This window comes from Arachis stenosperma, chromosome 1 (assembly GCF_014773155.1).
Source record: "Arachis stenosperma cultivar V10309 chromosome 1, arast.V10309.gnm1.PFL2, whole genome shotgun sequence".
Taxonomy (NCBI): Eukaryota; Viridiplantae; Streptophyta; class Magnoliopsida; order Fabales; family Fabaceae; genus Arachis; species Arachis stenosperma.
The window spans coordinates 120,928,962-120,944,538 of NC_080377.1; the positions used below are offsets into that span (position 1 = coordinate 120,928,962).

General features: G+C 30.4%; 1 protein-coding gene across 1 annotated transcript; it reads left to right on the plus strand.

The window, feature by feature from the left end:
- The first annotated feature begins 11,178 nt into the window (after positions 1-11,178).
- Positions 11,179-12,772, plus strand: LOC130939285 (uncharacterized). The gene is made up of 4 exons (XM_057867403.1): positions 11,179-12,021; positions 12,321-12,345; positions 12,543-12,631; positions 12,706-12,772. The coding sequence occupies exons 1-4, from the start codon at positions 11,806-11,808 to the stop codon at positions 12,718-12,720; spliced, it is 345 nt and encodes a 114-aa protein (XP_057723386.1). The 5' UTR covers positions 11,179-11,805; the 3' UTR covers positions 12,721-12,772.
- Positions 12,773-15,577: the final 2,805 nt, after the last annotated feature.

Below are 15,577 nucleotides of genomic sequence, written 5' to 3' on the forward strand. Positions count from 1 at the left end.
CACTCTACAATTTGCATTACAACAAAGTCATCCTTTTGGTAATGGAAATTTACAGGGCTTATTTGAAAACAAAAAAGAAACAGAAACATAAACAAAAACAAAAACAAGAATAAAGGACAAATAGGTTTCAAACATTTTTTTGCCTAGATATTTTTGTCTTGACCATTAAAAAATATTTTTAAGTTTCTGGCGTATAGTGTTTGTTTTGAGGTACTGAGTTAGAGGTGGGAAGACTGAGACTCAGTATCATGTTTATTGGTTCAGAGGCTGGTACTAAAATTTCTGTCTCTATCCTCAAAATTTAAGTATTTCAGTACTTCTAAAAAGTGGGAGACACAAGGGACTAAGACTTTTAGAGATGAAGACTGAAACTTTAATAACATTTTATACTTAAATTACCTTCATTTCAATTAATTAATTCCAATTTTATCCTTTGTACAAATTAAATTAGAGTTTCATTTTTGTTTTAATTTCTGTCTCCCACTTTTCACCAAATATAATACTGAAATTTGTTTCAATATCTGTCTCTTAGTCTCTGTCTCTCAGTCTCAGTTTTTTTGTCTCTGTCTTTCCACCAAACACTACCTAAAAGTTGGACGAATCAGTCCCTCTGTCCAAATGCCTCCGTCAAACCCAACGGAAAAGTCTTATGTGACTCCCGTAATGCTTATCACGCGTACGTGTCGCCATGAATTCAGCAAATCCTCATTTCTTCATGAATTCTCCACTTTCAATGCTTTTTTCCATTTCTTTCAAGTCATTATTGCCTTCAAAACTTTAAATTACTCAAACAAACATATCAAGACATCGAATAGGAGAAAAGTAAATTAAATTTAGCAATTTAATAGCCTAAAAAGCATGTTTTCAATCATTAAGCACATTTAGGAGAAATTCACAAAATCATGCTATTTTTGTGAATAAATGTGAAAAAAATTGATAAAATTCACCAAATTCAATATAATATAAACCATAAAATTGTGGTTCATCAACTTTTTCACACTTAAACATTAGCATGTCCTCATGCTAAACTCTTGTGGTTTATCAACTAATATGCAAAATGCGTCTACCTACTTGGTTAAAAGTGAATCAATCTCCGATAACATATATGAACAAGTAGGGCTAAGATAGTATGATTATTTATGAATTCCATTAATTCAAATATCAAAATGAAGTATAAATATACTTGTAAGAAAAAATCTCGTGAAAGCAAAAAACAAGGGATTGAGCATCGAGCCCTTATCGGAAGTATTTGCACTCTAATCTCTCTAGTGTTTGAGGGTCGATTCTCTAAATTCTCTACTAATCTTACTTTCTAAGGCTTGCTCTTCTTCTACCAATCAACATATATTCAATGCATGGATACACATATCAAGAGTTCTTTTCAAGGGTTGTAATGGGGTTAGGGCTAAATTTAATTTACTTTTCTCCCATTCGATACTTTGATATGTTTGTTCGAGTGATTTAAAATTTTGAAGGTAAGAATGACTTGAAAGAAATAGAAAAAAAAACACGCAAAGTGAAGAATTTATAAAGAAACGTGGATTTGCTGAATTCATTGCGACACGTACGCGTGTGTCACACGTACTACGCGTGAGAGGGAAGTCTACTAGGCGATGCGTACGCATGACCCACGCGTACGCGTGACAAGCATTATGGGAGCCACGTTAGCCTTTTCCGTCGGGTCTGACGGAAGCATTTGGACGGAGGGACTGATCCAGCTAACTTTTAAAGACATTAGGGACTTAGAAGTATTTTTCAATTATTAGGAACAAAAATGTCAAAAAAAAAAGGTCAGAGACCTATTTATCCTTTATTCCAAAAACAAATAAACCTTCAAAAATTTTAACCTTACACTAATAAACTTTTCAAACAAAAACATACTAATTAAAAGTTTAGAATCAGAAAAGTAAACCTTGGACATGTCATATCCTTTTATTTATGGATAGGATAAAATAAATTGAATTTTACATGTATTTTATTATCTATAGCGATATGTCTTATTATTATTATCACATGAATATAAGAATGATGTCATTTTAGATAGTAATATATTTGTTATTTACTAAATTTTTATATCTAAGGGTTTATGGGTTAGTACTTTTATTAAAATTTGGTCAGTACTTAACCAACAAAAAAAAAAAAATAATCTAACACCATTAAAAATATTAATAATAATTAATTAATAACTACAATTTACAAAATCTACTGACCTCCTAGCACTCATCTTTTAATATAACCCGCATCAACTTCTCTCAATTTATAAATCTTAACAAAATAAGTAAATTTTATTCTAAAAGTTGTTATTTTTGTGACAATTTTTTCACAAACACGCATGTCAATATAATTAATAGTACACATAAACAATATTGTTAAGCTTTACATGATAAATGGATGGAATGTCATATTATTAACAGGTCCATGAGGGCACCCTCGCCCCACCACCATAATCCGCCCCGATCTCTATCCTATTTTTGCTACCGTATTTACTGAAAATTTGGATATCCGCGAATATCTATAGATTTTAAACAAAAATTCAAAAAATTGAAAAAACTATAAAATATTGAAAAAAAAAAGAAAAATAATCCAAAATATTTAATGCTTAAACAACAACCAACATTGTATGTAACTCATAAAATTTGAAGTTTTTTCAATTTTGTCCATTCAACAAAGTTATAATACATTCACAGAAAATGAGAAAATACATTCAACAAAATTATAATAATTAATGAAAGAAATCATAAAAATCATATTCACATAAATGCTTCGAGATAGATGAAAATAACAGAAATCACATAGGCTGACTTATTGATCTTGTTGAAAATGGTGACAGATTAATTACAGCAACAGGATTCTTTTCCGATGACGAAGAGGGGACGATGAAACGGTGACGAGGCTCTAACGCGAAGAGGCTCTAATGGCGAAGCTCCAATCTTCTGATGCGACGAAGTTGGTAACACTTATATCAATGGTATTTCAGTCATTTTATATATACGGTAATATACGGTTCTCCACGGGACAGAGACCTCTACCCTCGCACCACGCCGTTTATTAAACGGGTCCCCGCCCCCTCCTCCTTCGAGTAGAAAACCGTCCCCATATCCGCCCCTAGTGGATAATTTTTCACGGGTCCCCACCCTGTTGAAAAATTTTGCCAACCCTACATAATATGTCCACTGTTTACTATCATATATGAAAGATCTAATTTAGTATTTTTTATTCTTCAAAAACTAATTAGTTTGAGGTTGAAATTTTCAAAAACATATCTGTCACTTTACTAAAAAAATATTATTCTTTTTTCATGTATGCAATGACTTGTTTGGTAATTGTCCAAACTCCACTTCTGTTTTTCTTTTATACAAAAGATCAATACTCCAAATTAATCTCTAAAAAATTTTTAGTTATATATTTTAATCTCTATAAATTTTAATCACTAAATTAATTTTCAAAAATTTATTTTGTTAGATAATTTACTTTTTACGTCAAATTATTTTGGTAGTTAAAATTAATTGAGAATTAAATTGAACAACTTAAAAATTTTTTAAAACTAATTTAAAATATTATCCGAAACAAAATAAAATAAAATTATCAAATAAAAAATGATTTAGCATGCTAGATACATATTTTAATAGTATAATAATAAAAAATGGATATAATTTAAAGTATTGAAATTTAAAAAATTTAATTTATCAATTATTTTAGAATATTTAAAATATGTCCTTACATCACATTTAGTAAGAACTGAAAAAAAAACTATTATTTTTATATAAAAGTATAAAAATACTGACAAATTTATTAAATAAATGAAACTATTTAAAAAAAATTTCAGGATGTTTTTTTTTGTTTTTCATGGTATTTTTTGAGTTGGTAAGTCAAAGATTAATCTATTGCAGATCAGATTTTTATTTAAGAGTTTGTCGTTGGCAAGGACTAATCTATCGTAGATCAGATCTCCGTTTAGGAGTTTATCACTGGCTAATAAATTATTGTATGCATAAGGTAAGATTTGAACTTCCAACACTTATTTAAATTGACTAATAAATTAATTATTAGACTAACTTAATTTAGTTAAAAATTCAAGATGTTAACAAATATAAGATATGATTTCTACTGTAAAGATGCAACATTGTATAGATGTACAGAGACACGTGTGGTGTCTCCCATGAGGGAGCAGGCTTTACTGTAGTGGATTTTCCTAACTTAGGTCCTTCATTTGTAGCCGAGTCGTGTTGTTGTTATTTTTTTGGTTTTGTTTTATTTTTTGGACCTGGTGTAGGCCGGATACCCGGTCCACACACTAACAGAACTGTGACCCAGACCCGCCTAACTATCCTAATTCAAACAACAGATTACCTCTCTCTCTCAACCAACCACTCTCACCTAACGCACTAAACCAGCATAAGCAAGTTCAATAGATAACGTCTTGAGAAAAAGAGGATATCTCTGAATCAGGTTGACCAAAGGCGGAGACCTAGTTCGCTCCAGCTCTCCGGAGAAGACGAAAGACGGAAATTGCTCCCCTGCTCTTACCCTTCTAGGCGAATAGTTCTGAGGAGCGCTACTCCGACTCACTGATGCTAGGCTGCTGGAAGCTGCTTGCGATGCAACAGCTCCGATAATAATGATGCCTAGACAAGCGGCACTGCTATGGCATAGGAGGAATCTGATGGGATCACTATAAGCTTGGAAGGTTGGATCCTCTCTGCGGTAATGGTGCCTTCCCTTCCCACCTGCTCCAATTCTTAATCCCCTTTACCGGCCAATTAACTTTTCCTTCTTTTTTATTAAAAAATATAATATATATATATATATATATATATATATATATATATTGGTTTGACTAAAATCCAATTCTTGATAGGAAGATCTTAACTTCAAAATTTTTTTTAATTTGATTATATATATGTATCTAATTATTTATTTATATATAACATAGATCAGGCTATGCTTGTAAGGTGAGCTCTATTGACTGCTCTAACTATGCCTTCAGGTTTGCTGATGAGAATTTTGAAGAAGCAGTCCAATTCTTTCTCTTCTGATGATGTCTGCAATTTGAGGTGGGAAAGTTGTTGGCCAAATAGTTGATTTTTGAGTTTTAGAGCTGCTAATGAATGGGCCAGTCTATTTCTTTCTCGAGGGGTCCAAGTAAAATCACAGTTTGAAAGTTTTTTTTGAATAGAAATCATGTCTTGAATGATTGGGTCTATTTTCCAAATTGTAACCCCTGATTTGAGAGTCTGAACAATTTGCAGACTATCTGTTTCAATAATGGCTCTTTGAATATTAAAATTTTTCACTAGAATTACAGCTTCCCTTAATGCTTGTGCCTCTGCTGATAGGCTTGAATCACTGTTGCAGATCCCCCAGGATTTTTTCTTGAGCCAGCTATGTGGAGGGAGTCTCCAAATGACAGGTAATGGCCTCTCTTTGTTGTCTTTTCTGACTTTGGAGATGTTTTCTTTTATTAGGCTATTGTACTCTTTCTCTATTATTCTTGCATGATTGATGGTAGACTCTGGGTTAGGCTTTATGTTATTGTACACGTGGTTGTTTATAGCCTTTCAAATTGTCCACATAGTAATGCCAATTCTACTCCAATTCTGGTCCGCTTCCGTTCTGCTGGCTTCTTTACACTTCATGTACATTTGTTGTAGCCATTGTCCCACTAATCTGACGTTTTGGTTTGTTGGCGTACATTGTGACTGTGAGCCAAACTCTAGAGTCGTGTTATTGTTATTAGGGTACAATGTGCATGAACTCCTTAATGCTATTGGGCTGGGCCTCTCTTTCTCTTTTTGCAATGTCAATTATGTATTATTCTTAAAGGAAGTGGAAATGGTTCGAACTAGATTAAGCAATAAAGTTAGGTGGGGAAATAAAATTCTAAAGATGAGGAATTTCCACAAAAAAAGGGACAAAAAAAGGTTTGTAATGGTAAAAGCATATTAGAATTAGGTTATTTGTCACTTTTACTCTTTTAGAATATACTGAAGTGAATTATAATTTTAAGTTAAAATTAGAGGAAGGTAATTTTTTATTTTCATTTTATGGGTTTTCTTTTTTTTTTTTCAATTACACAAATATCGGACAAAAATATTTTTTACATTTATTTAATAACAAGTAAGATCTATTTTTTTATAAAAAATGTTAAGTATACTCTTATGTATAATTTTATTTTATTTTATTATATGTGTAATATAATTGAATTTACATATGCTTCAAGAAAAAAATATCGATAATTTAGTTTTAAAGAGTAGAGAATGAGTCTCTTATTTTATTTTTTATTTTGTTTTTAAAATTAGGAGTGAGATTTAAACACGCAATCTTTAGATGAATATAAAAATATTATGTCATTTGAGTTATAGCTCGTTGGCGCGAAATGAGTCTTTTAATTTAACAATTTTTTATGATATTAATTTTATAATGAAATGAGATGAGCCATTAATACTTGATAGAGATGAAATAATATATTTAGTATTATATTTTTTTAAACATTTTTTTGTTATGAAATTTATTTTAATCTTATTAAGAGGTTTTTTAATAACTTTGAAGCAAAATTATAAATCCATCACAAAGATAACTTGTTTTTTAAAAAAAGTTATGTGCATATGAAACATAAAGGATAATTTATCTTAACAGGGAGTAATTACTTAAATCAGTCCCTAATGATTTTAAAAGTGGATATTTTAGTCTCTAAGAAAAATTAGTACACATATCAATCCCAATGTTTTACTTGAGTAGACAAATCAGTCCTCAATTCATTTTTCGGCAGAGTAATTCTTCAGATCAGTCTCCAAAAATTTCAAAAGCGGATATTTTAGTCCCCAAGTAAAACTAATATATAAATCAATTCTCAACGTCTTTCTCTGTCATACATAACTGTCCCCGTCCATTTTACTTTTACAATATGCAGTGACGGATCTTAGTTCAGACAGGGGGGTCATGGCCCCCAAACTTTTTATGAAAAATTAGTAGTACTTTTTCAAAAGATAAAAAATAATTCAATTGGTTTAAATATTTTATTATGACTTAAAGTACCCAATAAGTTTAATAAGCAATACTCTCTCTACCTTTAAGTTTAAATATAAAAAATTAGATATTTTTATTTATTTAATTTAATATTATTTTATATTTTACTATTTATTTAATTTAATTTTTTATATGATAAAAAAATAATAGAATATTCAATAAGTATTAATATTATTGTATTTGTATAAATTGATAAAAAAATTCAATAAATATTATAACTTTTAATATTTGTCCTTCTAACTTCTTCTTTACATATTCTATAGGATATATATTCAAATTTTTATATAAAATAATAATAAAAAATTAAAGAATTGATGCATTTTTTAAGAGGAAGGCTAATATTTAAGAAGGAGAACATATAATTTTTACAATATCAACACCTGTAGATAGTTCTTCTACTTTAATGAATCACGAAAAAAGTGAGATACAACCTTCAAAAGTTCAAAAAGTTACATCTGATGAGTTTGACCTTAATTTTTTGGAACGAGACCATGAAAAACGGCTTTAAATTTGGCAATATCACCCAAACCAGAGAAATGAAATTAGACGAGCTTATCTTAAATGGGTCCATATCAAAAATATTTTGACAATTATCTTCTATATGGACCCCCAAAATTTTGTTTCAAGTTTCGCCACTGACTATATGTCGACCTTTATTATTATTAACTTAGCTTTGTGTATGTGGACGATGATACTAGCATATTAATAAATTCTTTTCGTTAAAAACAAGTAAGGTGAATAATAATGCTTTGAAATCCAAATTAAAATATTTTCTTTTAATACAAATATTTTTCTTAAAATAGGACATCTTTTGATTATATTAAATACAAAAATATCAAATAGTTTTAATCTTAAATTTCTTGTAGAATAATCTATAATAATTTTATTATTATTATTATTATTATTATTATTATTATTATTATTGAGTGACTATACATATATATTTTTTATATTATAAATACATACATAAAAATCTAATGAATAAATTTATCTTTATTTTTGTTGAAAAAATACAAAAAGTTATGGTATAGTATTATTGTACAATTAATAATAATAATAATAATAATAATAATTTTATTTTACTTTTTTTACGGAAGACTATTATGTTTGACAAAGAAAAATGTTAGGGATTGATTTGTGTATTAATTTTTTTAGGCACTAAAATGTCCACTTTTAAAATCTTTGGGAACTGATTTGGATAATTACTCTGTCAAAAAAAACTGAGAACTGATTTGATGCCGGAGTAAAATATTGAGATTGATTTGTGTATTAATTTTTTTTAGAGACTAAAAATGTATGATTTTAAAATTCTTAGTGACTGATTTAGATAATTACTCCTTAACAAATTATTGGAATTCAAATAAAATTACTCCTATTTAAATTTTTGTAAATTGAATAAGCTAAGCTCAATTTGCACATATACACATAAATGGAATCATAAAAATTCTGTTTGTGCTTAAAAGCTCGAATTTATGTAAATCAAATTAAGTCAATTCAATTTAGTAGTGTAAAAAAGATAATAAAATCTAAGATTTTGGTTATAGAAAATCGAAACAGCCCAATTCGATTTATAATATTCAATCGAATTACCCCAATTTGATTTACTAAAATTAGTCTACATTATAAATTGAACCATTCTAATTCGATTTAGTTTTGCATTACTTATTTAATATTTGACTTGGGAGCATCTAAAAGAAGAGTAAGATAGTTCTTTAAATATTTAAAGGTATTAATCATATTAAATAATTTAATATATTAAAATATTTAATAAATTTTATTTTTTTATATAAAAATATTTTAAATACTATTTACATGTATAAAGTAATTTTAATATATAGTTCATTTTAAACATATTAATAATATGATTGGAATAGTTATTGTTTAAACTAAATTGATTTATTTCGGTTAATTTTTTTTAATTTTAAATTTTGATAAGAACCTTGTTTCTTAATTAATAATTATGTGATGTATATATATATATATATATATATATATATATATATATATATATGAGCATTTAACCAAAAAAAATTATAATAAAAATAAAAGTTAATTTTTTAGAAGAAGAAAGATAGAAAAATAAATTTGTCTTTTATATTATAAATATTATAATAAAAATAAATTTTTTAATTGAGTGAGAGATATAAAACTACTTTTTATTTTTTTATATTGTTTAAAGAATTTAATTGTACACATATTAATATATAGAGTGAAGTACCAATCCGGTCTCTATCTATTTTTAAGAATGACAATGCGACCCCTCAAAATAAAATCGATTCACTTTGGTCTCTGGCCTCTGATTCCGTCACACAACGCGGTCCCTGCGAATATTTTTCCGTCAACTTAAATAAAAAATACTGACAGGTTCAGAAATGGACAGGAATATAATAATTGTCTCTAAATTTAAATTAGTTAGGGATTTATTTGTCTTTGTAAATTTTTAAACAATATTTTTTTAGATTATTTTTTTATTTATTATATTAATATTTTTTTCCAATAAATTATTAAATATATGATATAATAAGTACAAATTAATTAATAAATTATTCAAATTTAAAAATATCATTTATTATGAAACTAAATAAATCATTCTCAAATATAATTTTTAAATACATAAATAATAAACATTAAAATTCAGTTAATACATTAATAATAATAACCCTATGATATACTATTAGTATTATGATCTAGATAAATTTTCACAATAAAGTGAAAACTAATGAACGCATTATTTGATATATAGTAAAATATTTTTGAGTAATAACAAATTTAATTTTTTATCTCTTTAAACTAAATTAATAATTCTATTTGATATATTTGTACTAAAATATACTATGAGCAAGCTACTAATACTAAATGAAAGTGGATCGATTTTATTTTGAGGGATTGTCATTCTTAAAAATGGACAGATACCTTCACTCTAATATATATAATATAATTTTTTTATATTTTTATTTAAAAATGTTATATTTTATATAAATTAATTATTTTAAATAAAAGATAATTAACAAGACACATCATTAGTATGAAATAGTAGTTTAAGTAATTAATAGAAAAAATATTAGCTTAACAGATAAAAAAATATGAATTTTTTTTTCAAAAATTTTAAAACATCATAAAGCAAAGCAAAAAAACTTCCATTTGAGAACATCCTATTTTTCACAATCTTTTTCGCTTCGATTACAGTCAGATGCCTAATTCCATTTTTCTTCAACCCTCTCTTCTTCTCCAGCAAGACATTTTTGTACTCTGTTTTCATTTAACTTCAACAACTTAAGACCTTCATTTGATTTAAAAAAAAAAAATCTTTTGTCTCAAACACCACACCCCAAATACCTCAAATAAAACAAGACACCACCGTTATGAAATTTTACACTAATAAGAATATCATTAAAAATTAATTGATCAATTCCAGCTCCCAATCTTCTCCATACCCCCAACAAAATTCTAGCCGACGCCATTTTCGCAGACTTTGTCATCCAATTCACTCTATCGAATTCATTTTCAATGGCGTCTTCATAGTCGTCCCCATTCAAAGAAAACATACTACAATATTTTTTTTGCATTACTTCGATCTAACTTGTTTTCGCTACTATTAAATTGAAACCTCAAGTCCATCTTAAAAAAGATAGAAACTCAGTCGCCTGCCAAATGTTTTATTGGCAATATCGATCAACAATGAAAAGAATGTAACTTCTAAAAAATGTATACTGAATTAACAAGTAATAACAATATAAGCAAATAGAAATAGCTGAATGAAACTTAACAACAGTAGATAATTTCATGTAGAGCCACGTGGAACACAGTGACCCTTTGTACATAGATAAATATATTCCTTCGATTTGTAACTACCATTAATAAATTTATTCAATCTACGGTTTAATGTTTAATTTATCAAAACTGGTTACTTTTTTACATTGTTTACCTTATTAAATTGTTCACTTGACCTATTTAACAAAATTTCAGAAGGTAAGATGAAGAAGAACAAGAACAAGGAAGTTATTTAATTGAGATTGTAGTAACTAGTAAGAACCAAAACAAACAAGAATGACAGTGATGTTCTATTAGAGTATTAGGTAAAAATAACTAACATCTATTTCCCTCCTTCTTGTACCGTAATTATGCCACTGTAAAATGAGTTTCACTTCTGTTTTACAAAAGAAATTGTCACTCTGGACTAGTATGTGATGAGTTGTAGTATTTTTCTCAAACCTAAATGATGCGACCACGACTAGGAAGGGCGGGAGAAGAGTGACGGAACAGGATTATGGGTTATAAAACGCGACGACTCTACCACTTCGGCGACGACGCTCGCCATTGGCAATGGAGGCGCAAGGCTGGAGCTCCGTGCAACTGACGGCGACCGTGAGAATCCCGATGGCGGCGATCGCGGTGGAGAAACTTAAGAGTTTTCTTCCAGGGAGATGCTCCTCCTTCTATTGGCAACTGGGCATGGTGCAAAGATGATAAATTGCTGAAGACCCAATCCAACCTGTTTCATCCATTTTTTTAGAAATACTCCATACGACCAAAAAGCCTTGAAGTTGTTGTGCCACCCAGCAGTTCGGCTCAGTTAACCATTTCTATGAGCGCCCACCTTCTCCTAATCTCCTGCACCATTTTGCAAAAGATGGCAACACGTATCAAGAAGAGATATAACCAGGAAGAATATCTAGAATCTGTATGGAATTTGATCTGTACACTAGATGGACTCTTATTTTTATAGGTCCAAAAACAATAGATACATTCCGTTATGAATTATAAATCCATAAAATAGCAATGGAGGTAGAGGATGACTGGGACTTGACCGCAGAAGAACTCGATTCTCTTGAACGCGATGCTTTCCAGAAAATTGCTCAACTTCGCGACTCTTCTACCCCTCCTTCTTCTCAACAATTCAATCAGCACCAACACAGCACCATTTTCCAAACCACCTTCTGCCAACCATTCCCAACCCTTCCCACCAAACCCCATTTCGGATTCCCGTCCTCAAAGGTTAAAGTTTTCATCTTTTCTTCATTTCATGTTGTTTCCCATTTTGTATTGTTCATGGGGTTTATCTAGGGTTGCTTTTCTTTTTGCTCTTGTTGGGTTAAATTTGTCTTTTGGTGTGTGGGTAATTTTGTGAAGTGTTGTCCATGAGGGTGTATCCCTCATTTTAATGTTAGAAAACAAAATAATGCAGAAGAACAAAAAAGACGTTTGCTACTATAGTCTTTAGTATTCTTCCCTGTACTCTGTGGTTCAGTTTCTGGAAGGAGAACTTCTCATAGTGTGTGTGTATTGCAATCCAGGTGGACGCTTTGCCTCAAGGGAAAAGTATGCTTCTTTCCTTCAAAACCTTAACATTTGTTTCAGTGTCATTGTTGATGGCTGTATTACTTGTCTCTAGTTCTAATTATCTACCATAAGAAAAAATAATAGTTATAAACTTAGATGTAATTTCTTCGGGTTTTGAAATATCATTTGTTGATCTATTGGCATTTGCTTTGGATTTTGGCTTTATATGTAACCAGATGAGCCTTCTAAAGAACTGCCGAAGTTTTCTGTCAAACTTTTTCTTCATTCCAGTGGGCATGTTGCAGCGAAATTCCAATATGACCAGGTTTCACATGCTAACTTCATCAAGAGTATTGAACTTTATATTTCTATTGAAAATTTTGAATTTTCCATAATTAGGGGCTATGTCTTTGACCTTGAACAAGTTCCTGCATACTCATGCTTTATAGGCTATGTTTCATGGCAGGTAATAATTTCTGCTTTTCTGGATTGGCTGTTTTGAGGGCTTAGTTATTTGAAAATTTGAGTCTGCAAGTTATGGATGTTCCCGCTTTCTTCCTTGTCAGAAGCAGAGAAGGTTCTAGGAGAAATATCTAATTTTAAAGTTCAGGTAATAATTCTTCTATTTTCATTTTCTCTATAATTGGGAAAGTGATGTTATTATTTTCTATCTTAATAAGAATCGAGCTTGGCTTATATAATTTCTTTGGGGGAAGCTGGTCAAGTGTTTGGGATTCCATCCATATAGTAGCTGTTAGAGCAAAGTAAATTTTTGCTTAGCAATACATATTTTTCCATGTTGATGGTCGTTGTGCCTTTGTCACTTTGGCATTATTCCGTCCATATTTTTGTTTTGCATCTATATCTCAAGACTAGTATAGCATCATGCAGTTCTGGTTATTTATGTTTGAGCTAGTTATGCAGAATTCTTGTATGTCTTGACAATATGCTCATTTTGGGCATATAAAATTATTTTCTATTTACATTTTATAGGGTTATTGATATTCATAAAAGTGGAATGTGGATTTCATTTATTTGAACTATGTGATTGTTGTTTAAATTATGAGTATTTTACTAAAATTTTCACTTTGAAAATGGTTCAAAAATTTGCTCACCCATTTTTATTGGTAAGATTGTGGTAACTTTTCTTTTTAAAATTAGGTTATTTGACTTGGAGATGGTAATATGTGCCCTCCATCTTTGGTTTGAGGTGGTAAAATCTAATCAATATTGGTTGCTTTTTTTACACTGCAGTTGGAGGTGGTAAAAGCCAAAATCAAGTCTGCTAAATCAAAAGATGAGTCTGAATCTCTTAAATTTACTCAAAAGAATCTGATTAACAAGGTTTGTATGGAAGAAAACTGAATCATGATATATTCGATTCCAGATATATACTAATTCTGCAGATGCCATTGAGGTATTGCTCCCCTCCACTGCTTCAAAGCAATAAAATGTCAATAAAGAATTTAGTGACTGCAGCTGTATGTACTATAAGAAAGTCAAGTTAGGTTCTCAACTTCTCTAGTTTCTCACCCATCTCCTTTGATTGGTGTGCTTGCATGATGCATGATTAAATTGGTCTTTTCTAATTGCTTTTATTGCAATCGGTGCCCCTTAGTGTAGGACCATAAGTTGAATGAATTAAATTGGCTGACCAGTGTAGTGAAAATGTCAGCATATGACATTTTAATGCGTATGCCACAACTATTATTGGTGTCAACGTTGGCTTGTCTGAGTGGTGACTGAAATAAACACGAATTGTAAACTAGATTATGTGTTAATTCTTATATTTCGTCCATCTTCCAGCCCCCCAAATCATTGTGTATGCTTAATTTGAAAGTTTGATTGCTTCAATTTTTTTTTTTCCTCTTGCTTCCATCTTTCCATTTCATTTGGGCTATCGGTGATTATCACGTGTAATATGTTGTGATCACTTCCAGCAGGTTGCAAGTTTCTTATATTTGCGCACCATCAGCCAATGATAGATGCGAAGACCAGCTCAATTTTACTCATTTTTTTTATATTGGAAATTATAGCACTTACCAAAACTGTTGAAAATTTCCAGAAGAAAAAAGTGGGTTGCATCCGGATTGATGGAGGTACACCCGCTGCATCAAGGCAACAATTGGTTACAGATTTCCAGGAAAAGGATTATATCAAGGCAGCTGCACTATGGTGGTATTTTTGGTTGTGTATTTCTTCCATATGTTTCCATTATAAGCATTTTTTCTGTTGTCCTGGTTAGTATTTGTGCTTGAGATAATGATTTCATGTGACACGTTATCATGCAGCGGGAGGAGTTGGATTAACTTTAACTGCTGCAAGCACAGTTATCTTTACAGAACAATCCTGGACTCCAGGTGACCTAATTCAGGCCAAAGATCGTGCTCATAGAATTGGTTAGGTGTCACACTCATTAAGTAGAAAGGAGAGAGTTGTTACTAGTTGCATGACAACATTAAGAAAACAGATAATCTCAAATGAAAAGAACTCTCATATCTAAATTTTTTGACTAGTTAGTTCTTGTTTACAGGTCTCATTAGTAAATATATACTAGTTGGCAAATGATAGGGTTGATGACATCATTTGGTAGGTTTTGTTATTTCTGCAGTCTTCTGCTTGGTATAGCATTGACTTAACATTTATTATGCATTGATGATCTAAGTTTTTACGCCTTAGGGATGTGGTGCAATTCAATCTGGATAATTTGGGGCAGGCACATTTCTACATCTTCTTGAACTTTCATATCTAATGCAAAATGTACATAATGCTTAGTTTCAAGGTTTCTATTCTGGTTTATATTTATATTTTGTCAAGATCTATACTCAAGCAGTATTTGAGAGTTACTTTTTGATGTTTTTGAGAAACCATTCTGAATTTTAGTTATTGAAAAATCAGATGTTAGATGGCCATCAGAACACCTTAGCTGTGTCAAATAATCATCCATTGAGTAGCCCTACCAAGCATACTACTATTGGGCATAGCCCTTCAAAGCAGAGAACTCTTGACCAGTTTGTCAGAAGATGTGATAACGTGGATAGGTCAGAAGTCGGAACATCAGCCTGACCGGAAACGGCCCTATTGAAAACGACTAAGGATGATAATAAGCAACAGGAAATGTTACTAAAATGGAGTTGTCCTGTGCTGAAATCTTCCTCCCTTAGTGGGTGGCCAAACAAACGCATGGCGCATATAATTAGTAAGCCCACAGTTCTCCATGGTGAAGACACTCTTCCTATGGACAGTCACTTGTAAGAAATCTCGCTCCATG

What these genes read in the sequence shown, in the direction of transcription:
- LOC130939285 (XM_057867403.1), top strand. Translation starts at nt 11,806, where the DNA reads ATGGAGGTAGAGGATGACTGGGACTTGACCGCAGAAGAACTCGATTCT. An exon ending in TCGGATTCCCGTCCTCAAAG is followed by an intron (nt 12,022 to 12,320) that starts GTTAAAGTTTTC and finishes ATTGCAATCCAG; the next exon opens with GTGGACGCTTTGCCTCAAGG. An exon ending in CGCTTTGCCTCAAGGGAAAA is followed by an intron (nt 12,346 to 12,542) that starts GTATGCTTCTTT and finishes ATATGTAACCAG; the next exon opens with ATGAGCCTTCTAAAGAACTG.